We start from the raw sequence: 23391 nt of genomic DNA on the forward strand, positions 1-23391 counted from the left end.
TATGGTCTAATGTTGTTCAATGGTCTAATGGTATAATGACTGTGTTATAAAAGGTCTAAATGTATATTATTATCTAATTATTATTATTATTATTATGTTGTTATGGTCTAATGGTCTAATGTTGTTATGATCTAATGGTCTAATGCTGTTATGATCTAATGTTGTTATGATCTAATCTAATGTTGTTATGATCTAATTGTCTAATGTTGTTATGGTCTAATGGTCTAATGTTGTTATGGTCTAATGGTCTAATGTTGTTATGATCTAATGGTCTAATGTTGTTATGGTTGTTATGATCTAATGTTGTTATGATCTAATGTTGTTATGGTCTAATGTTGTTATGGTCTAATGGTCTAATGTTGTTATGATCTAATGTTGTTATGATCTAATGGTCTAATGCTGTTATGGTCTAATGGTCTAATGTTGTTATGGTCTAATGTTGTTATGGTCTAATGGTCTAATGTTGTTATCGTAGAATGTATGCACACATGACTGTAAGTCGCTTTGGATAAAAGCGTCTGCTAAATGGCATATATTATTATTATTATTATTACTTCGGGACAAGTCTCTGAAATGTCCTTGAGTGGCCCAGCCAGAGCCCGGACTTGAAACTGATCAAACATCTCTGGGGAGACCTGAAAATAGCTGTGCATTGACGCTCCACATGCAACCTGACAGAGCTTACTTACAAGCATTTCGCTACACTCGCATTAACATCTGCTAACCATGTGTATGTGACAAATAAAATTTGATTTGATTTACTTATGTAAATGTGATATTTCCCCAAAACTGTTTTTGTTTTTTCATTACGGGGTATTGTGTGTTGATTGATGAGAAACAAATCTATTTCAGAATAAGGCTGTAGCGTAGAAAAATGTGGAAAAAGTCAAGGGGTCTGAATACTTTCCAAATGCACTCTAATTACAAATAATTTGTGGACTGCAAATTGACTGCAAGAAGCCCAAACATGTATAATGTTTGACTAAAACATAATCATTTCAAACCTTGCTGGTAAACAAACCTGTTTATCAGTTTTCATCAGTGCGATGTCATGGTTCTGATATTTCTTGGTAAAATGGCGTCCAACCTCTATACAAACAGTGGCTTAAACTGATCCCTGGAATAACAGTTTGTTGAGGCGTTGTTTGAGTTGGCGTCACTTTCATAAAGTCACCATAAATAATGAATGGAGAATGTAGTTGTGTATTTTACTACTTTTAGCCAAGCACTGCTTCGTCAAACTATTTCCAGCTTTACTTGATTTTAAAATGGATTGAGGGAGAGAATTGGTGTGTGTATGATGAGAGAAAGGAACAGAAAGCCAGACAGAAAGGAATAAAAAGAGGACGACGTGAGGAACAGAGTGGCTCCAACATTCAATCAGACCAGATACCACACTCTACTCCAGATTGCTTCCAGCCCCCGTCCAGTTCAGTCGTTGTGCATGTGTGTGTTCCTCTCCAGCTTCCTTTGGGACTCACCCGCGGGCCTTGGCTTGTCATGAGAAAAAAAAGTTGTAACTACAGAAAAAATAGAAGCTTGGAAATTTGTGACAAGGCAGCTGGGTCTGTCTGTGTGTGTCTGTGTGTGTGTGTGTGTGTGTGAGAGCAAACAACCCTCTCCAGTGTTCATTATTGCGCTAGACGCAGGTCTGGGCAATTCCAGTCCTCGGGGGCCTGATTGGTGTCACACTCCCCCCCCCATCCCTAGCAAACACAGCTGATTTTAAACTAATTGCATTTTAAATTGAAGATCATGATTAGTTGATTGTTGGAGTCAGGTGTGTTAGCTGGGACAAAAGTGTGACACCAATCAGGCCCCAGAGGACTGTAGTTGCCCAGGCCTCCTCTAGAGGAAACATAAACCCCTCTTCGTTTTCACTTCCTGGACATTCTATTCCCATCTGTTGCTCCGGCTCCCGTTCACAACCATAAATACCATACCTCCCCTAAAAAAGAGACGAAGAACACAAACCACTAATTACTTCCCGATGTGTTCAGGAGTGCTATTGGCTAAGTTCTTGAACGTCCCCCTGAAAGATGGGTTGTGCCTAAAACTGCAACAGTTCCTTCAGTTCACAAATGAATGAAGAATGATAAGGTATCGTACAGTAACCAATGTCTCCTTTGAGAGTGCAGACCTGCAGTACCTGCTGAAACCATGCAATGTACAGTAGTTCTGCAAGTTCCCAACGGTGCCTTTTGTACCTGCAAGTGGCCAGCAGTGTACCTTTTTTATAATGGCTACGGTCTCACCCAGTTTTGTAAAATGTGTTCCCTTTACGTACCACACTGCTTTTGTAGGTACACCTATTGAAATGGAACTCTTTATTAAAGGTTGTACTAGTGGTGGCAGTTTTAATGGTTAGCATTAGCAACAGCAGCGGTAATAATACCAGGCAAACCTTAAATACTCTGAACAAAAATATAAATGCAACATGTAATGTTGGTCCAATGTTTCATGAGCTGAAATAAAAAAATCCCAGAAATGTTCCATATGCACAAAAGCATTTCTCCATTGCCAAGATAATCTATCCACCTGAGACGTGTGGCATATCAACAAGCTGATTAAACAGCATGATTATTACACAGGTGAACCTTGTGCTGGGGACAAAAGGCCACTCTAAAATGTGCCGTTTTGTCACACAACACAATGCCACAGATGTCTCAAGATTTGAGGGAGCGTGCAATTGGCGCATGCTGACTGCAGGAATGTCCACCAGAGCTGTTGCCAGCTAAATTAATGTTCATTTCTCTACCATGTACTCTACCAGTACATCCAACTGGCCTCACAACCGCAGACCACGTGTAACCATGCCAGCCCAGGACCGCCACATCTGGCTTCATCACCTGTAACTCAGTAAAATCTTTGAAATTGTTGCATGTTGCATTTATATTTTTGTTCAGTGTATATTACATTGTAATTTATGCGATGGCTCAAGATTCTGTCCACATTCTTGGCTTCATCTTTCAAGCCCCCTTGGGATTTGATTTCTGACTCATAGCCACGTTTGCTCAGATCTGTAAGTTTTGGCATTTAATGCTAGTCTTGTTTCATTCGCCACAGATAATAGCAGTAATACTAATAACTTAATTTCTGTGTTTATTTAAATATGATAACTATACGGACTAAAGACCCATTATTCAGAGGTGCAGGCCCACACAATCTGAGATAAATCAAGACAACCTCTACTTTATACACTGTCATATGATTTTTGTCCTGTGTAAAGTTTGCGTGAGACATTTTGTATATGACGTTAAGCCTCTTTTCTGCAGAAACACTCTGTGTGTGTGTGTGTGTGTGTGTGTGTGTGTGTGTGTGTGTGTGTGTGTGTGTGTGTGCAAGCAAAAACGAGGCAGGGAAAGTGAGAACGATTGCATGGAAGTGTCTGTCTGAATTGGGAGGTAAATAAAATAGATCATGTTTCATCATCTCTTCTCTCTCCCAGCTGTTTCTCATATCTAACTGTTAAAATTTTGAAGTCTCAACTTCATGCTTTGCAGTTGATCGAATCAGCTGAGGTTTGCCAAAAACGATGGGAGTTGAAAGACTGAAAAGGAATCTCTTCCATTTTGCTGGCTTTTCATTTAGGTTTCAAGTCAGTGGATTGGAACATAGGCTAATTGTGTTCTATTTAAAAGGTGCAGTATGCAGAAATAACTCTGCCATTTCCTAGTTTCTGTTTGTGATAAAACAAGCAGTCATTCTGTAGAGAATTATTATACCATCTAAACAGCTGTGAAATATATTTTCCATAAACAAAAATATTGTATTTTCAGCTGTTTTGAAGTAGAGTTTGACCGATTATGATTTTTCAAAGCCGATACCGATTAATCGGACGATTTTGAAATGTTTTATTTTTTATTTGTAATAATGACAATAACAATACTGAATAAACACTTATTTTAACTTAATATAATACATCAATAAAATCAATTTGGCCTCAAATAAATAATGAAACAGTCAGACAGCTCTATCAAATCATAGACTTAGTTATAACATAATAACACAGAAATATGAGCCTTAGGTCATTAATATGGTAGAATCCGGAAACTATCATCTCGAAAACAAGACCTTTATTCTTTCAGTGAAATACGGAACCGTTCCGTATTTTATCTAACGGGTGGCATCCATTAGTCTAAATATTCCTGTTACATTGCACAACCTTCAATGTTATGTCATAATTACGTAAAATCCTGGCAAATTAGGCGGCCCAAACTGTTGCATATACCCTGACTCTGTGAGCAATGAACGGAAGTAGTGACACAATTTCAACTGGTTAATATTGCCTGCTAACCTGGATTTCTTTTAGCTAAATATGCAGGTTTAAAAATGTATACTTCTGTGTATTGATTTTAAGAAAGGCATTGATGTTCATGGTTAGGTACACATTGGAGCAACGATACGCACAATTATATGCAACGCAGGACACGCTAGATAAACTAGTAATATCATTAACCATGTGTCGTTAACTAGTGATTATGATTGATTGACTGTTTTTTATAAGATAAGTTTAATGCTAGCTAGCAACTTACCTTGGTTTACTGCATTCTCGTTACAGGCAGGCTCCTCGTGGAGTGCAATGAGAGGCAGGTAGTTAGAGCGTTGGACTAGTTAACTGTAAGGTTGCAAGACTGAATCCCCCCGAGCTGACAAGGTGAACATCTGTCGTTCTGCCCCTGAATGAGGCAGTTAACCCACCGTTCCCAGGCCGTCATTGAAAGGAAGAATGTGTTCTTAACTGACTTGCCTGGTTAAATCAAGATTAAATAAAGGTGTAAAAAAAAGAAAATGGGCAAAATCGGTGTCCAAAAATACAGATTTCCGATTGTTATGAAAACTTGAAATCGGCCCTGATTAATCGGCCCTGATTAATCGGCCATTCCGATTAATCAGTCGACCTCTAGTTTGAAGCTCGTCTGCAAAAACGAAAGTAAAAAAACAAACTAAACTTAAGAATAGAAATAGCGCACATAGAAGAGATCAACTGTTTCTTAGACTTGCTTTCAATGAGAATGACAGATCTATGACTCGCATTTATACGTGAATTTGGTCAGGGGTCGCCCAAAAAAGTTAGATATTGCAGCATTAATTCTGTATCCCATACTGTGTTGTTTAGTATACACTCTGAGATTAGACCTCCTCGTTGGTTTATTATCTGTAGGCCACAGAGCATCTACTCTTCACGGTGCTGGCGAATGTCAACATTCTTTAGTGCCCTAACTCAACCACTTGAGTCAGGTGTTTCCTGTCCTTGATTAGAGATTCTTGCTCTCCTGCTACATTCAAGACCTCTTCAATCTAGTGTGTGAAGTCACGTGTTTGCCTATGTATGTCATCATGACCAAGTTCATTGAGTTCAGCTACAGTTCACCTCAGCGTGGAATTTAAACGGCAAGAATATTATGTATGTAGTGTTATCAAAACCACAGTATAGTGTGTAACACTGCATTCTCTCTTTTCATGTGTTGTTCACTAACACTCGCGCTTGTCGATTTTCCCTTTACTAGCACTGACTTCGCTGATAGTACATTCTTCCTCAATAAAGTTGCTATGGTTGTGATATGTGGTTGTTACACCTAGCTACCTTAAGAGGAATGCACTAACAATAAGTTGTGCTGGATAAGAGCGTCTGCTAAATGACTCAAATGTAATGTAAATGTATTCCTGTATCATCTTCCATAGCTGCTGTTGTTCTGTCTGTGTGGTGTGTTTCCAGTGAGAGGCTTGGTCTGGCCCTGTAGACGGCTGGTTCAGTCTCGGTCTGAACACAGACTGCAGAGAGAGTCTTCCTTCCGGCAAGGCTCAATGACCCCATTGTGTATGGACTGGAGCTATGGTTCTGGTCGTGGGTGGGCAGGTGTGTGTGTGTGGGTGTGGGTGGGTGGAGTGAAGCCATGGTTCTGGTTTCAGAGATTGCATACAAAAGTGTGCGGCTGTGTGTGGGTGTGTGTGTGCGGGTGTGTGTGTGTGCGGGTGGGTGTATTGATTTGAAGCCATCACTGGAAACTGAAAATATCTATATTTTTCTTGCAGGCTTCAAGGCGAGGGATATTTTCATGCTTTCAAGTCGTTAAGCGGAATGGTTTCTCCTCTGGGGATGGATTCTATGTTCGCTTGGCCACTGCATTCTTATCCAACTGTTTAAAGCGTCCTTTTTCCTTAGGAGCCAAACCAGGCAAAACAGTCAAGTGCTCTAGGATCTTTTAGGAAACGCTTCACCCAGTGCTCACTAGTAAGTAGGTGAGAGGCACTCAGTGAGAACCACTCTTCCTCCCAATGGAAATGAGCACACTTGGAGTAACAAATACCAACAACAATGACTGTTAAATGATAGCTTAACTGCTACAGTGGTTGGATTCAGTAGCAGCATAGGTTATGCCAGCTGTGGGGACAGTAGGCAAAGGGTTAGGGACAAAGTAAAGAGAAAGTATCATGCTGTGGGTCACTTGCATACCATTAAGAAAACGATAAGATCCGTGACTTGATTATGAGAATTTCCAGTTTTTGGGGATTTTTGCAAAATGTAATCCATAGAATGGCCTTCTGGAGGAAAGGTTGTTGACAATATTTTACATTTTTTTTATCTAAAAGCATAATTTAGAAATAATTGATCAAAGTTTGCATATTTATTATACATCAGCCTTACCCAGGGCTTTTTTAAGACTCCATTAAGTTTTATCTGTAGGTGCTACAAAGCAAAAAATTGTGTCATAAGAAGCTTTACCGCTTGGGCTGTAATAGGAGTAGTATTTTGATTTCATTAAAAAATATATATATATTAATTTAAGATGGCCGACCGTTGTTTTCAACAGAATCTACTCACATTCGCATACACCGTTTGGTGGTTGCTGCCATCTTCCTAGATCCAGTTTTACTGGGACAACTACGCCTGCACATTAGCAGTGTTCATTTTGGCACTCTTTTGATTTGGTCAGTTTGACTAAAATATCATTGTCTTGAATAATTATTTGGTCTAGTTATTGTCAATGTTGAAAACAGTTTATTCAACTAAATGCCCTTTCTTTTTTTGTCATAGTTTAGTCACATCTGATTTTTATTGCCTCATTAAGCTATAGTAAACATACAGTGCCTTCGGAAAGTATTCAGACCCCTTGACTTTTTCCACATTTTGTTACGTTACAGCCTTATTCTGAAATGTATTAAATTTTCCCCCATCAATCTACACACAATACCCCATAATGATATCACAATACCCCATAATGATATCACAATACCCCATAATGATATCACAATACCCCATAATGACAAAGCAAAAACAGGTTTTAGACATTTTTGCAAATGTATACACAAAAAATAATTATCACATTTACAAAAGTTCAGACCCTCTACTCAGTACTTTGTTGAAGCACCTTTGGCAGTGATTACAGCCTTGAGTCTTCTTGTGTATGACGCTACAAGCTCGGCACACCTGTATTTGGGTAGTTTCTCCCATTCTTCTCTGCAGATCATTTCAAGCTCTGTCAGGTTGGATGGGGAGCATTGCTGCACAGTTATTTTCAGGTCTCTCCAGAGATGTTAGATCAGGTTCAAGTCCGTGCTCAGGCTGGGCCACTGAAGGACATTCAGAGACTTGTTCCGATGCCACTCCTGCGTTGTCTTTGCTGTGTGCTTCGGGTCGTTGTCCTATTGGAAGGTGAACCTTCGCCCCAGTCTGAGGTCGTGAGTGCTCAGAGGTTGTAGAGGGTGCAACAGGTCAGCACCTCGGGAGTAAAATGTCAGTTGGCTTTTCATAGCCGATCATTCAGAGTATCTCTACCGCTGCTGATGTCTCTAGAGAGTTGAAAACAGCAGGTCTGGGACAAGGTAGCATGTCCGGTGAACAGGCCAAGGATCCATAGCCGCTGGCAGAACAGTTGAGAATGGAACAGCAGCACCACCAGGTGGACTGGCGTAGTCCTGAGGCATAGTCTTAGGGCTTAGGTCCTCCGAGAGAAAGAGAGTGAAAAAGCGAAAGAGAGAGCGCATACTTAAATTCACACAGGACACAGGATAAGACTGAGGAAATACTCCAGATATAACAGACTGACCCTAGCCCCCTGATCCTAGACCCCGACACAAACTATTACAGCATAAATACAAGAGGCTGAGACAGGAGGGTTCAGGAGACACTGTGGCCCCATCCGATGATACCCCCAGACAGGGCCAAACAGGCAGGATATAACCCCACCCACTTTGCCAAAGCACAGACCCCACGCCACTAGAGGGATATATTCAACCACCAACTTACTATCCTGAGACAAGGCCGAATATAGCCCACGAAGATCTCCACAGAACGAACCCAAGGGGGGGGGGGCAACCCGGACAGGAAGACCACGTCAGTGACTCAACCCACTCAAGTGATGCACCCCTCCTAAGGATGGAATGGAAGAGCACCAGTAAGCCAGTGACTCAGCCCCCTTAATACGGTTTGTGGCAGAAAATCCCAGTGGAGAGAAGGGAACCGGCCAGGCAGAGAAGGCAAGGGCGGATTGTTGCTCCAGTGCTTTTAAGTTCACCTTCACACTCCTGGGCCAGACTACACTCAATCATATGACCTACTGAAGAGGTGAGTCTTCAGGAAATACTTAAAGGTTGAGACAGAGTCTGCGTCTCACATGGATAGGCAGACCATTCCATAAAAATGTCCCTCTATAGGAGAAAGCCCTGTCTCCAGCTGTTTGCTTAGAAATTCTAGGGACAGTAAGGAGGCCTGCGTCTTGTGACAGTAGCATATGTGTAGGTATGTACGACATGACCAAATCGGAAAGATGGGTAGGAGCAAGCCCATGTAATGCTTTGTAGGTTAACAGGAAAACCCTGAAATCATCCCTAACCTTAAGAGGAAGCCAGTGTAGAGAGGCTAGTGTAATGTGATGAAATATTTTGGTTCTCGTCAAGATTCTAGCAGTCGTGTTTAGCGCTAACTGAAGTTTATTTAGTGCTTTATCCGGTAGGAAAGTACAGTCATCGCCAAAACTTTTGAGGATGACACAAATATTAATTTCCATGAAGTTTGCTGCTTCAGTGTCTTTTAGATATTTTTGTCAGATGTTACTATGGAATATTGAAGTATAATTACAAGCATTTCATAAGTGTCAAAGGCTTTTATTGACAATTACATGAAGTTGATGCAATCCTCCCTGGCATGCTGGCAATTAACTTCTGGGCCACATCCTGACTGATGGCAGCCCATTCTTGCATAATCAATGCTTGGAGATTATCAGAATTTGTGGCGTTTTGTTTGTACACCTGCCTCTTGAGGATTGACCACAAGTTCTCAATGGGATTAAGGTCTGGGGAGTTTCCCGGCCATGGATCCAAAATACCGATGTTTTGTTCCCTGAGCCACTCAGTTATCACTTTTGCCTTATGGCTCAATGCTCCATCATGCTGGAAAAGGCATTGATTCGTCGCCGAACTGTTCCTGCATGGTTGGGAGAAGTTGCTCTCTGAGGATGTGTTGGTACCATTCTTTATTCATGGCTGTGTTCTTAAACAAAATTGTGAGTGAGCCCACTCCCTTGGCTGAAAAGCAACGCCACACATGAATGGTCTCAGGATGCTTTACTGTTGGCATGACACAGGACTGATGGTAGCGCTCACCTTGTCTTCTCTGGACAAGCTTTTTTCTGGATGCCCCAAACAATCGGAAAGGGGATTCATCAGAAAAAATGACTTTACCCCAGTCCTCAGCAGTCCAATCCCTGTACCTTTTGCAGAATATCCGTCTGTCCCTGATGTTTTTCCTGGAGAGAAGTGGCTTCTTGGCTGCCCTTCTTGACAGCAGGCCATCCTCCAAAAGTCTTCGCCTCACTGTGCGTGCAGATGCACTCACACCTGCCTGCTGCCATTCCTGAACAAGCTCTGTATTGGTGGTGCCTCGCAGCTGAATCAACTTTAGGAGACGGTCCTGGTGCTTGCTGGACTTTCTTGGGTGCCCTGAAGCCTTTTTCACAACAATTGAACCACTCTCCTTGAAGTTCTTGATGATCCAATAAATGGTTGATTTAGGTGCAATCTTACTGGCAGCAATATCCTTGCCTGTGAAGGACTTTTTGTGCAAACCAATGATGATGGCACGTGTTTCCTTGCAGGTAACCATGGTTGACAGGAAGAACAATGATTTTAAGCACCACCCTCCTTTTGAAGCTTCCATTCTGTTGTTCGAACTCAATCAGCATGACAGAGTGATCTCCAGCCTTGTCCTCGTCAACACTCACACCTGTTTTAACGAAAGAATCACTGACATGATGTCAGCTGGTTCTTTTGTGGCAGGGCTGAAATGCAGTGGAAATGTTTTGGGGATTCAGTTTATTTGCATGGCGAAGAGGGTCTTTGCAATTAATTGTAATTAATCTGCTCACTTTTCATAACATTCTGGAGTATATGCAAATTGCCATCATACAAACTGAGGCAGCAGACTTTGTGAAAATGAATATTTGTGTCATTCTCAACTTTTGGCCATTTAGTGCTTTATCCGGGTAGCTGAAAAATAGAGCATTGCAGTAGTCTAACCTAGAAGGAACAAAAGCATGGATTAATTTTTCTGCATCATTTTTGGACAGAAAGTTGCTGATTTTTGCAATGTTACGTAGATGGATAAAAGCTGTCCTCAAAATTATCTTGATAAGTTCGTCAAAAGAGAGATCAGGGTCCAGAGTAACGCAGAGGTCCTTCACAGTTTTATTTTAGACAACTGTACAACCATGAAGATTAATTGTCAGATTCAACAGAAGATCTTTCTTGGGACCTAAAACTAGCATCTCTGTTTTGTCCGAGTTTAAAAGTAGAAAGTATGCAGGCATCCACTTCCTTATGTCTGAAACACAGGCTTCCAGGTAGGGCAATTTTGGGGCTTCCCCATGTTTCATCGACATGTACAGCTGTGTCGTCCCCATAGCTGGTGGTGATTGATGGTATCAATAGCAGCACTCAGGTCTAGGAGCACGAGGACAGATGCCATTAAAAGGTCATTTTCCAACTTCACAAGTGCAGTCTCTGCTATGATGTGGTCTAAAACCAGGCTGTTTTGTATACATTGTTTGTCTTCAGGAAGGCAGTGAGTTGCTGCGCAACAGCTTTTTTTTTTTTAAATGAGAGGAATGGGCGATTCGGGTATAGGCCCATTTGTATATATTTTCTGGTTCGAGGTTTAGCTTTTTCAAGAAAGGCTTTATTACTGCCACTTTTAGTGAGTTTGGTCCACATCCGGTGGATAGAGAGCCGTTTATTATGTTCAACATAGGAGGGCCAAGCACAGGAAGCAGCTCTTTCAGTAGTTTATTTGGAATAGGGTCCAGTATGCAGCTTGAAGGTTTAGAGGCCATGACTATTTTCATCAATGTGTCAAGAGATATAGTACTAAAACACTTGAGTGTCTCCCTTGATCCTAGGTCCTGGCAGTGTTATGCAGACTCAGGACAACTGAGCTTTGGAGGAATACGCAGATTTAATTGAGGAGTCCGTAATTTGCTTTCTAATGATCATTATCGTTTCCTCAAAGAAGTTCATGAATTTATCACTGCTGAAGTGAAAGCCATCCTCTGTTGGGGAATGCTGCTTTTTAGTTAGCTTTGCGAAAAATAGGATGATCGAGCAGCAGTGACGGCTCGTTGATACCGCAAGCTAGTCGGAAGACTTCCAGGTTGGTGTAGCGCTATTTCCGGTCTAATTTTCTGGAAGCTTGCTTCAGAGCTCAGGTATTGTCTGTATACCAGGGAGCTAGTTTCTTATGACAAATGTTTTTTGTTTTTAGGGGTGAGACTGCATCTAGGGTATTACACAAGGTTAAATTGAGTTCCTCAGTCGGTGGTTAACTGATTTTTGTACTCTGATGTCCTTGGGTAGGTTGAGGGAGTCTGGAAGGGCATCTAGGAATCTTTGGTTTGTCTGAGAATTTATAGCACGCCTTTTGATGATCCTTGGGGTCTGAGCAAATGAGTTGTTGCGATTGCAAATGTAATAAAATGGTGGGGCGATAGTCCAGGATTATGAGGAAAAACATTAAGATCCACAACATTTATTCAGCCGGACACTGCCACAGAGTATGACTGTGGCAGTGAGTAGGTCCGGAGACATGTTGGACAAAACCCACTGAGTCGATGATGGCTCTGAAAGCCTTTTGGAGTGGGTCTGTGGACTTTTCCAGGTGAATATTAGTCACCAAAAATGGTAATATTATCGGCCATGACTACAAGATCCGATAGGAATTCAGGGAACTCAGGGAGGAACGCTGTATATGGCCCAGGAGGCCTGTAAAATAGTAGCTATAAAAAGTGATTGAGTAGGCTGCATAGATTTCATGACAAGAAGCTGAAAAGATGAAAACTGTTTTTTTGTGAATTGAAATGTGCTTTTGTTTATGTTAGCAACACCTCCGCCTTTGTGGGATGCACAGGGGATATGGTCTCTAGTGTAACCAGGGGGAGAGGCCTCATTTAACACAGTAAATTCATCAGGCTTAAGCCATGTTTCAGTTAGGCCAATCACATCAAGATTATGATCAGTGATTAGTTCATTGACTATAACTGCCTTTGAAGTGAGGGATCTAACATTAAGTCACCCTATTTTGAGAATTGAGATATCACAATCTCTTTCAATAATGACAGGGATGGAGGAGGTCTTTATTCCAGAGAGATTGCTAAAGTGAACACTGCCATGTTTAGTGTTGCCCAAACTAGATCAAGGCACAAACAGTCTCAATGGGGATAGTTGAGCTGACTACACTGACTGTGCTAGTGGCAGGCTGGCTAACAGCCTGCCACCTGGCCCTGTCTATGTTAGTAGATGAGATGAGAGCACCCCTCCAGCTAGGATGGAGTCCGTCACTCCTCAGCAGGCCAGGCTTGGTCCTGTTTGTGGGTGAGTTCCAGAAAGAGGGCCAATTATCTACAAATTCTATCTTTTGGGAGGGGCAGAAAACAGTTTCATCTTTGCCTCGATCCTGACTAGACTACCAGTCCCTGCTGCTTTAAAACTTTCCCACAGCATGATGCTCCTACCACCATGCTTCACTGTAGGGATGGTGCCAGGTTTCCTCCAGACGTGATGCTTGGCATTCAGACCAAAGAGTTCAATCTTGGTTTCATCAGACCAGAAAATGTTGTTTCTCATGGTCTGAGACGCTTTAGGTGGCATTTGGCAAACTCCAAGCGGGCTGTCATGTGCCGTTTACTGAGGAGTGACTTCCGTCTGGCCACTACCATAAAGGACTGGTTGGTGGAGTGCTGCAGAGATGATTGTCCTTATGGAAGTTTCTCCCATTTCCCCAGAGGAACTCTGGAGCTTTGTTAGTGACCATCGGGTTCTTGGTCACCTCCCTGACCAAGGCCCTTCTCCCCTGATTGCTCAGTTTGGCTGGGCAGCCAGCTCTAGGAAGAGCCTTGGTGGTTCTAAATTTCTTCTATTTAAGAATGATGGAGGCTACCCACCACTGCGACCTGTATGCTCTCGTTGGCTGGCCCTCGCTTCATACTCGTCGCCAAATCCACTGGCTCCAGGTCATCTACAAGACCCTGCTAGGTAAAGTCCCCCCTTAACTCAGCTTGCTGGTCACCATAGCAGCACCCACCTGTAGCACGCGCTCCAGCAGGTATATCTCTCTGGTCACCCCCAAAACCAATTCCTCCTTTGGCTGCATCTCCTTCCAGTTCTCTGCTGCCAATGACTGGAACAAACTACAAAAATCTCTGAAACTGGAAACACTTATTGAAAGATTAGTGGAATCTGTGTGGGTAGCTGGACAGGTAGGATGACTGACAGTGAAGGTGAACAGGTGGTCACGTGTCAGGTGACAGAGGAATGGATGAGACTGAGGCAGGAATTCCTTTAACCATAAAGTGGTATATTTACTGAGAAGTCTGCTGCATCACAAAGGAAACAAATAACATGTATCCAATCAAAGATCAAATCATATCATTCATTATTAACATAATTTAGGGAATTCAACAGTCCAGTTCATTAAGAAGTCAATAGTAATCATCCGCGAGTCATTTAGGCTCATAACTATTTATCATAAATCATGAAAGAATACAAACAGTGAATGGTGATACAATTTATAATCCCCATGATCAAAGTCAATCAGTTAGCAAACAATGACGTTTCTCATTTCACTCTCTCAATTGGTCTTTGTGTACATATAATTCATTTCAATACACATGAACCATATCGATTACATAATTGGCCTATGAGGATCTGTAGGGCCGTGATCATTGACAATTCACATTGCACAATATGTTTGAAGCTGCGCTCCAGGCCGCGCGCCGCAGTAATAACTATTAACAGTAACTGCATGGCCCACTCTCCCGATCGACACTGATAATTCAGATGAAATGTAACATAGTCAGTGGATTCAATGACGCACAGAACTTTTGGATCAGATGGAGTTAAGAAAGAGAGAGCAGCGAGATCAGGCGATGGCAATTTCCTCCTTTTATGGAGTTGAGATCTGTCGGACATTTCCACCTGACTTAATTAAAGTGCCCCTGGCCCAGCTGAGTAAATGCCAATGAATTAAAGGATTATTCCACCAACTCCATGGGCCTTTTCTACACTTATCTCCCTCAGTAGCTTTAAGCACTAGCTGTCAGAGCAGCTCACAGATTACTGCACCTGTACATAGCCCATCTATAATTTAGCCCAAACAACTACCTCTTCCCCTACTGTATTTATGTTGCTCCTTTGCACCCCATTATTTCTATTTCTACTTTGTACATATTTCCACTGCAAATCTACCATTCTAGTGTTTTACTTGCTATATTGTATTTGCTTCGCCACCATGGCTTTTTTAAATATATATTTTTTTACCTTTACCTCCCTTATCTCACCTCATTTGCTCACATTGTATATGGACTTGTTTATACTGTATTATTGACTGTATGTTTGTTTTACTCCATGTGTGACTGTGTTGTATGTGTCGAACTGCTTTGCTTCATCTTGGCCAGTTCGCAATTGTAAATGAGAACTTGTTCTCAACTTGCCTACCTGGTTAAATAAAGGTGAAATAAAATAAATAAATAACGCAAGGTATAATTCAATGGTAATATAATATGTAAGAATGGACTGACTATGTTTGAAAGCAAAAGTCGAATTGATAACATTATTGGCTTTAGATTTTAATAATAGCAAGCTAGGAGTGATGGTTATCTAAACTAGCAAGTCTGTTTGTTTGGTTTTCAAGGCAACTACTGTCCCGTCTCTAGTAAATTTGCGCGCTACCTCAGTGGATGTTTTAACATATTTCTACCTGCTAATGAAAACATTCCCAGTGGTAAATGTTCTAAATTGTAGCCATGGTGTAAAAGGGATAATCAATTCAGGGCTCTATGCGTTCTCTGGAAAATAACGAACGACGTGAAAGGTGGGTTCCACGACGCGCTATAAAAAACGACGTGGAATAGCGCGTCGTAGAACCCACCATTCACGTCGTTTTTTGTCTTCCAGAGAACGCATAGAGCTCTGAGTTGATTATCCTTTACTTATTATATTCTACGGAGCCATTTACTTTGCTACTATTCTTTAATTTTTATTTTTGTTGTTGCATTGTCGAGAAGGAAGTAAGAATTTTGTTGCGTAACCCATGCACAAGACTAATAAAACCTGAAACGTTAAACACTCAAATATAGCAAATGTGGTCAAACAACGCTGAAAGTACTGTACGCCGCACTAAAAACAAGCTGCAGTTGGCTCAGGGTCTGATCATTGTTCATATGACATTGCGACATACAGGAATGCTGTCTTCTTTGCTTTCAAATCTGAGGGAAATCGTTGGAAATGTAAACACACATGATCGAATAGACCCAATCCCAAAACGTACACGCATATAGATCAAATGTCCTAACAGACTCATATCCTTTTGTTAAACGCCACCTAATTATTAACAAGTCTTCCTACTGCAATGTCTCAGGAAATTAGCAGAAAACGTAGACATGTCCAGAATCATCATGGAATAGGCAGACCCTACACGTGTGCACTACTTTAGAGAAAGTAGGTCTGCGGACACTTACATTTACATTTACATTTAAATCATTTAGCAGACGCTCTTATCCAGAGCGACTTACAAATTGGTGCATTCACCTTAATGACATCCAGTGGGACAGTCATCTTTTACAATAGTGCATCTAAAACTTAGGGGGGGTGGGGTGAGAGGGATTACTTAACCTATCCTAGGTATTCCTTAAAGAGGTGGGGTTTCAGGTGTCTCCGGAAGGTGGTGATTGACTCCGCTTAACAATCATTTGAGCTAAACCCTGTTCCCTGTTCCCTAAACACAACCTGATGATAAACAATTAGAACATTCCACTCTCTTTTTTTGCTTAGCTGCTGGAAATTGCGAAAGGTTGAGAACCAGAAACATATGCTTTAACTTCTTTCCTCCTAATGGTGGTAACAGTCTCCTGCCTTCTTTTACTAATGGTGGTAACAGTCTCCTGCCATCTTTTACTAATGGTGGTAACAGTCTCCTGCCTTCTTTCACTAATGGTGGTAACAGTATCCTGCCTTCTTTTACTAATGGTGGTAACAGTCTCCTGCCTTCTTTTACTAATGGTGGTAACAGTCTCCTGCCATCTTTTACTAATGGTGGTAACAGTCTCCTGCCATCTTTTACTAATGGTGGTAACAGTCTCCTGCCTTCTTTTACTAATGGTGGTAACAGTCTCCTGCCTTCTTTTACTAATGGTGGTAACAGTCTCCTGCCTTCTTTTACTAATGGTGGTAACAGCCTCCTGCCTTCTTTTACTAATGGTGGTAAGTCTCCTGCCTTCTTTTACTAATGGTGGTAACAGTCTCCTGCCTTCTTTTACTAATGGTGGTAACAGTCTCCTGCCTTCTTTTACTAATGGTGGTAACAGACTCCTGCCTTCTTTTACTAATGGTGGTAACAGACTCCTGCCTTCTTTTACTAATGGTGGTAACAGTCTCCTGCCATCTTTTACTAATGGTGGTAACAGTCTCCTGCCATCTTTTACTAATGGTGGTAACAGACTCCTGCCTTCTTTTACTAATGGTGGTAACAGACTCCTGCCTTCTTTTACTAATGGTGGTAAGACTCCTGCCTTCTTTTACTAATGGTGGTAACAGACTCCTGCCTTCTTTTACTAATGGTGGTAACAGTCTCCTGCCTTCTTTTACTAATGGTGGTAAGTCTCCTGCCTTCTTTTACTAATGGTGGTAACAGTCTCCTGCCTTCTTTTACTAATGGTGGTAACAGTCTCCTGCCTTCTTTTACTAATGGTGGCAACAGTCTCCTGCCTTCTTTCACTAATGGTGGCAACAGTCTCCTGCCTTCTTTCTGTGATGGAAAAGGACTTAGTTCAGTAAATTAGCAGCGTCAGAGTACCATGATGTTCAAGTAGCCTAAGTAAATATGTTTCTCTCGACTCATGAAGTGTCATCCCATCCTTTTAAATTGTAGACAGTGCTGGATGAGGCCATTAATGTTGGCTTTATAGTCATGAGGCGCATCTTCATGCAGAATGGAAGTCTCTTTTGAGGAATATTTCCTGGCTGTTAGCAGTATTTACAACACCAGGGTCATGTCTTACTGCCTGCATCTTTTAAAGTTTTTCCATCTTGCATTTTATAGTTGTATCCAACCTATGCATTGGTATTGATAGTAGTACTTCACCTCTATATGTCATTTGTCTAGAGGACAATCCTATCTGCCAATTGAGTGACAGCATTGAGTTGGATATAGACTACCATTGGTTGTCCTTATTTTCCCCAATATCCACAAATGATCTGACAGCATGTGGTTCCATACTCTCTCCTGATTTGTTGTCATGGTCCGTCTGCACAGATGACGTGTCCGGGAGCAGCGCTGAGTACCCAGACCGTGTGTCCATGATGGAGGGGCGTCTGCAGGCACAGGAAGATGAGATCATGCTGCTGAAGTCATCACTCGCCGATGCGCTACGCAGGCTCCGCCTCCACGACCAGTTGATCCCCCTGCTTAAACAGCAGATCATCGCAGGTGGATGGCCAACCATCAGACCACAGTTGTACTCTTAACGTTATTGTGCCCGAACTGTACTGTGCTGGCTTTGATATTTTCTTCACAGCACGGTTCCAGCAAATATCTTGAATGTTTAACCAGGCCGGTAAAGTGCAGCTCGGCTCAGTAGTGTGAAAAGGGTTGAAGATGATTAACTGCAGTACACAAGCAATAAGCTGTAACCGATACATTATCCTACCCATGTCGTGTGCTTCTATGAAAATTCCATCCTTGCACTAAATGTGTGTGATTGTGTCCATTTTGTGCCCTCAGTAAACCCTGCAGCCTCCCGTGTCCTGAACCAGGTTTACTGCTCTGACGGTTTCTCCAGTTCCCGTAAACTGTCCTCCAGCTCAGCCCTGGACAGCCCCCGCCACCCTGCCACCAGGTACTGTGCCAGGCCAGTGCAGAGGGACTGTGGGCATGGAATGGGTTGGCTGGCATGTTTGTCCAGAGCCATATATGAAGATATGGCTCAAACATAATCAGTGTGTGGAAATAAGGCATAGTTTGACTGTCTTTGGACTTGATGACCAGAATGTTACAGTTGAAATGGGAAGTTTACATACACCTTAGCCAAATACATTTAAACTCAGTTTTTCACAATTCCTGACATTTATTCATGGTAAGAATTCCCTGTCTTAGGTCAGTTAGGATCACCACTTTATTTTAAGAATGTGAAGTGTCAGAATAATAGTAGAGAGAATGATTTTTTTCCGCTTTTATTTCTTTCATCACATTCCCAGTGGGTCAGAAGTTCACATCCACTCAAGTAGTATTTGGTAGCATTGCCTTTAAATTGTTTAACTTGGGTCAAACGTTTCAGGTAGCCTTCCACAAGCTTCCCACAATAAGTTGGGTGAATTTTGACCCATTCCTCCTGACAGAGCTGATGTAACTGAGTCAGGTTTGTAGGCCTCCTTGCTCGCACATGCTTTTTCAGTTCTACCCACAAATCTTCTATAGGATTGAGGTCAGGGCTTTGTGATGGCCACTCCAATACCTTGACTTTGTTGTCCTTATGCCATTTTGCCACAACTTTGGAAGTATGCTTGGGGTCATTGTCCATTTGGAAGACCCATTTGCGACCAAGGATTAACTTCCTGACTGATGTCTTGAGATGTTGCTTCAATATTTCCACATACCTTTCCCCCTCCATGATGCCATCTATTTTGTGAAGTGCACCAGTCCCTCCTGCAGCAAAGCACCCCCACAACATGATGCTGCCACCCACGTGCTTCATGGTTGGGATGGTGTTCTTCGGCTTGCAAGCCTCCCCCTTTTTCCTCCAAACATAATGATGGTCATTATGGCCAAACAGTTCTATTTTTGTTTCATCAGACCAGAGGACATTTCTCCAAAAAGTACGATTTGTCCCCATGTGCAGTTGCAAACCGTAGACTGGCTTTCATTATGGTGGTTTTGGAGCAGTGGCTTCTTCCTTGCTGAGCGGCCTTTCAGGTTATGTTGATATAGGGCTCGGTTTACTGTGGATATGGATACTTTTGTACCTGTTTCCTCCAGCATCTTCACAAGGTCCTTTGCTGTTGTTCTGGGATTGATTTGCACTTTTCACACCAAAGTATGTTCAGCTCAAGGAGACAGAACGTGTCTCCTTCTTGTGAGGTATGACGGCTGCGTGGTCCCATCGTGTTTATACTTGTGTACTATTGTTTGTACAGATGAACATACCTTCAGGCATTTGGAAATTGCTCCCAAGGATGAACCAGACTTGTGGAGGTCTACAATTTTTTTTCTGAGGTCTTGGCTGATTTCTTTTGATTTTCCCGTGATGTCAAGCAGAGAGGCATTGAGTTTGAAGGTTGGCCTTGAAATACATCCACAGGTACACCTCCAATTGACTCAAATGACGTCAATTAACCTATCAGAAGCTTCTAAAGCCATGACATAATTTTCTGGAATTTTCCAAGCTGTTTAAAGGCACGGTCAACTTAGTGTATATAAACTTCTGACCCACTGGAATTGTGATACAGTGAAATAATTTGTCTGGTAACAATTGTTGGAAAAATTACTTGTCATGCACAAAGTAGATGTCCTAACCGACTTGCCAAAACTATCGTTTGTAAACAAGACATTTGTGGAGTGGTTGAAAAACTAGTTTTAATGACTCCAACCTAAGTGTATGTACATTTCCGCCTTCAACTGTATGTATGTAGGTAGGTAGGTAGGTAGGTAGGTAGGTAGGTAGGTAGGTGTGTATATTTATGTGTAGCATTCATAGACTGTCTTTTTCGTAGTCCTAGTCCCAATCTAAAGTGTATTTAGCACCTAGCCTATTTTTACCTGCCTTGATTCAAAATGTACATTGTTTTTATTGTATATCATGTTTTTCCCCTCTGTAGAGCTTTGAGATGTAACTGTATAATGAAAAGCGCTATACACATTTAATGTAGTTTTATACTGTATAGACACACACTGGCCAGTTTATTAGGTACATCCATCTAGTTGCCTCCTGAACAGCTTGAATTCTTTGTGGTATGGATTCAACAAGATGTCGGAAACATTTGTTGCTCAAATGGTATCAAGGGACCGAAAGTGTGGCAGGAGAAAATTCCCCACACCAGTTCACCACCAACCTGTACCGTTGACACCATGCAGGTTGGGTCCATAGACTCATGCAACTTAAGCCAAATCCTAACTGTGTCATTAGCGTGACGCAACAGGAACCGGAATTGGTTGGACCAAGCAATGTTTTTCCACTCCTCAATTGTCCAGTTTTGGTGATTGTGTGCCCACTGGAGCCACTTCTTCTTGTTTTTAGCTGATAGGAGTGGAACCCGGTGTGGTCGTCTGCTGCAATAGCCCATCCGTGAGAAGGACCAACGAGTTTTGTGTTCTGAGGTGCCTTTCTGCACAACACTGTTGTACTGCACTGTTTTTTTGTCTGTTTCTGGCCCACCTGTTCGCTTGCACCATTCTTGCCCTTCTCCTTCGACCTCTCTCGTGAACAAGCTGCTTTCGCCCACAGGACTGCCGCTGACTAGTTGTTTTGAGTTTTTTGCACCATTCTCGGTAAACTCTAGCCACTGTTGTGCGTGAAAAGCCCAGTCGTTTCTGAGATACTGTATCCGGCGTGCCCGGCACCGACGATCGTGCAACGCTCAAAGTCGCTTCTGTCACTCGTTTTGCCGAACAGAAACTGAATTCGTCTGCCTGCGTGCTATAACAATCCACAACCATGTGACTCACTGTCTGTAGGCGCGATCAATTTTCAAGAACAGTGTGGTGTACTTAATAAACTGTTCAGTGAGTCCTTTCACTCACTCACAGCATTTAACTTGTTTAGGAAAGTCTTATTAGAGTTGAGTAAATTAATAGTTTTCTGTATGATGATTGTTTGTATTCTCTTTATTATTAATCTCAACTCTATACTGTGTGTGTATTTAGCCAAGTACTAAACAGCACTGAAGATGAGAATGGCTCTAATGGGGACTCTACATCCCCTGGCCTCATACATAAGACCCCAACGTATGATCGGGCTACCCAGACAGACCTCACTCCTCTGGTGCAGGACCAGGAGCTCGACAGGGTCCCCCTGGCTCTCACCAGGCCCGTCCAGAGCCTCTCCCTGGAGGATGCCCTCCCCGAGGGGATGTCTCTGACGGAGGAGGCTCGGGCCAAATTCCACCACATCCAGGGACTAGAACTGGAGGAGAAGGACCAGGAAGGGGAGGAGAAGGACCTGAGTTGGGCGTCTTCCGTAGAGGATGCCATCCACCCCACCGCCATCAGGAACCTCCAAGGAGATGACCACCAGGACCCAAATGGCTCCACGGAGAGCTTGAGCTCAGCCTCCCAGACCCCAATCTCAGGGTCCCCAGCCCCCCCTAAGGACCTGTCCGCCAGCCCCCGGAGCGGACCTCTCTCCACCATCCTGGAGGGCAAGAAGAAACCCCTGTGCGTTGTCGCCACCTCTACTTCTCTTCTCCATTCCTACCTGATTGCATGGTTTTAGGGGGAAATCTCCTCTTTTTGACATAGTCTCCTATTCTCTATGCTTTTATTACTACACCGCGCCAGTGTCACAGCCCTAATCTAAGAATCAGTTTGCGGTAGTCAGTTTTGTGATTCTATTAGGTTGCGTTATGGAAAGCCTTCAGTACCAAGGAGCATACCTTACGTGTCTCCCGCTGGATCCGGCTGTGTTATTCTCCATTTGTTTGACAGGGGCTAAATGTGTGTACACTAACCTGGTAATCAAATCTGAGCCTCATCCTTTAATTCAAGCATGAATTGATTCAGCATGATTTCCTCCATGTGGATATTTCAACGGGGCATTTCATCTGACATTCCTTTGGGAGATTTATTTCACTGCATGCTGCTCTAAAATCACACAAATCATTTTACAGCTTCCTCTGCGCGCGCGCGCGTGTGTGTGCGTGTGTGTGTGTGTGCGCGTGTGCGTGTGTGCACATTTGTGGTTGCGTGTTTTGTTGTTTTGTTTGCTAATTATTACTTGCAAGAGGTCTGTTGCCAATTGATAGCATATGTTTCTGTCCATGAAGAAGTCCGTTAGCTCAACCCTGCCACACCATGGAAACTAAGAGGTACTAAGACAGTGGTGTCTAAGTTATGTACAAGGATATGAACTGGGCTATTAAGTTCCAAACTGATCTACCACGTACTATATGCATGTGTGTTATCACTAGGCGCCACAGTGGAGACCCACTGGGCAAAAACTGGTTGAATCAACATTGTTTACACATCATTTCAACCCTCAAAAAAACAATATAATGATGTTGAATCAACATAGAAAACTAATTGGATTTGCAACAAGTCATCAACGTAAGGGCGCTTTTAGATTCCCCCCCCACCCACCCAACTTTTAACCTAAATACAATGACAGGTGAATTTATTGTTATTGATTTCATGCTGAATTCACTCTAGTTGACAACCCAACCAAATATAAATGAAAACTAGACGTTGAACTGACTGTTGTATCCAGTGGGGAGGTCGTCTCTGTTTCACTTCCTATTACGTGTTGTGTTGGAACATCATTGGTCACATGACAAGGGCCATTTCCTCTAATTATTGGGCAAGTCATTATCAGGACAATCTGTGTGTGTGTGTGTTCCAGAAAAAATATGCCCCACACGTTGAAACACGCATTCAACGTTCATTAGTGTGTGTGTTTGTGGAACCCTGCATATAAATCCTCTTATGCTGCCTATCCACTCATTGCCCAGAGCTCGCAGGAACAGTGAGAAACTGGTGAAGGACCCCCAGGAGAAGACAAAGAAGCTGCTGGACAAAAAGGCGGCATCCTCGGCCAACCTACTCAACAGATCCCCCAGTCTGGAGAGGTGAGGGAAGTCCCATCCATCAGCAAGATTGTCTTTCAAACTCATTCTCACATCACATTTTCCTACGACTGC

At 42.5% G+C, this 23391-nt stretch overlaps 1 protein-coding gene across 3 annotated transcripts in view; it reads left to right on the top strand.

Moving 5' to 3' along the window:
* Positions 1-23391, top strand: part of LOC124013830 (echinoderm microtubule-associated protein-like 3) — a 50633-nt gene that overhangs the window by 11710 nt on the left and 15532 nt on the right. For 2 of the 3 annotated variants that reach the window (XM_046328392.1, XM_046328393.1), the window contains exons 2-5: positions 17801-17974; positions 18269-18383; positions 21404-21913; positions 23203-23319. In XM_046328392.1, the coding sequence (XP_046184348.1) occupies positions 17801-17974; positions 18269-18383; positions 21404-21913; positions 23203-23319 (916 nt within the window). The remainder of the gene's footprint in view (positions 1-17800; positions 17975-18268; positions 18384-21403; positions 21914-23202; positions 23320-23391) is intronic. The other variant, XM_046328395.1, reaches the window with a different exon arrangement.

Source organism: Oncorhynchus gorbuscha, linkage group LG25 (genome assembly GCF_021184085.1).
Source record: "Oncorhynchus gorbuscha isolate QuinsamMale2020 ecotype Even-year linkage group LG25, OgorEven_v1.0, whole genome shotgun sequence".
Taxonomy (NCBI): domain Eukaryota; kingdom Metazoa; phylum Chordata; class Actinopteri; order Salmoniformes; family Salmonidae; genus Oncorhynchus; species Oncorhynchus gorbuscha.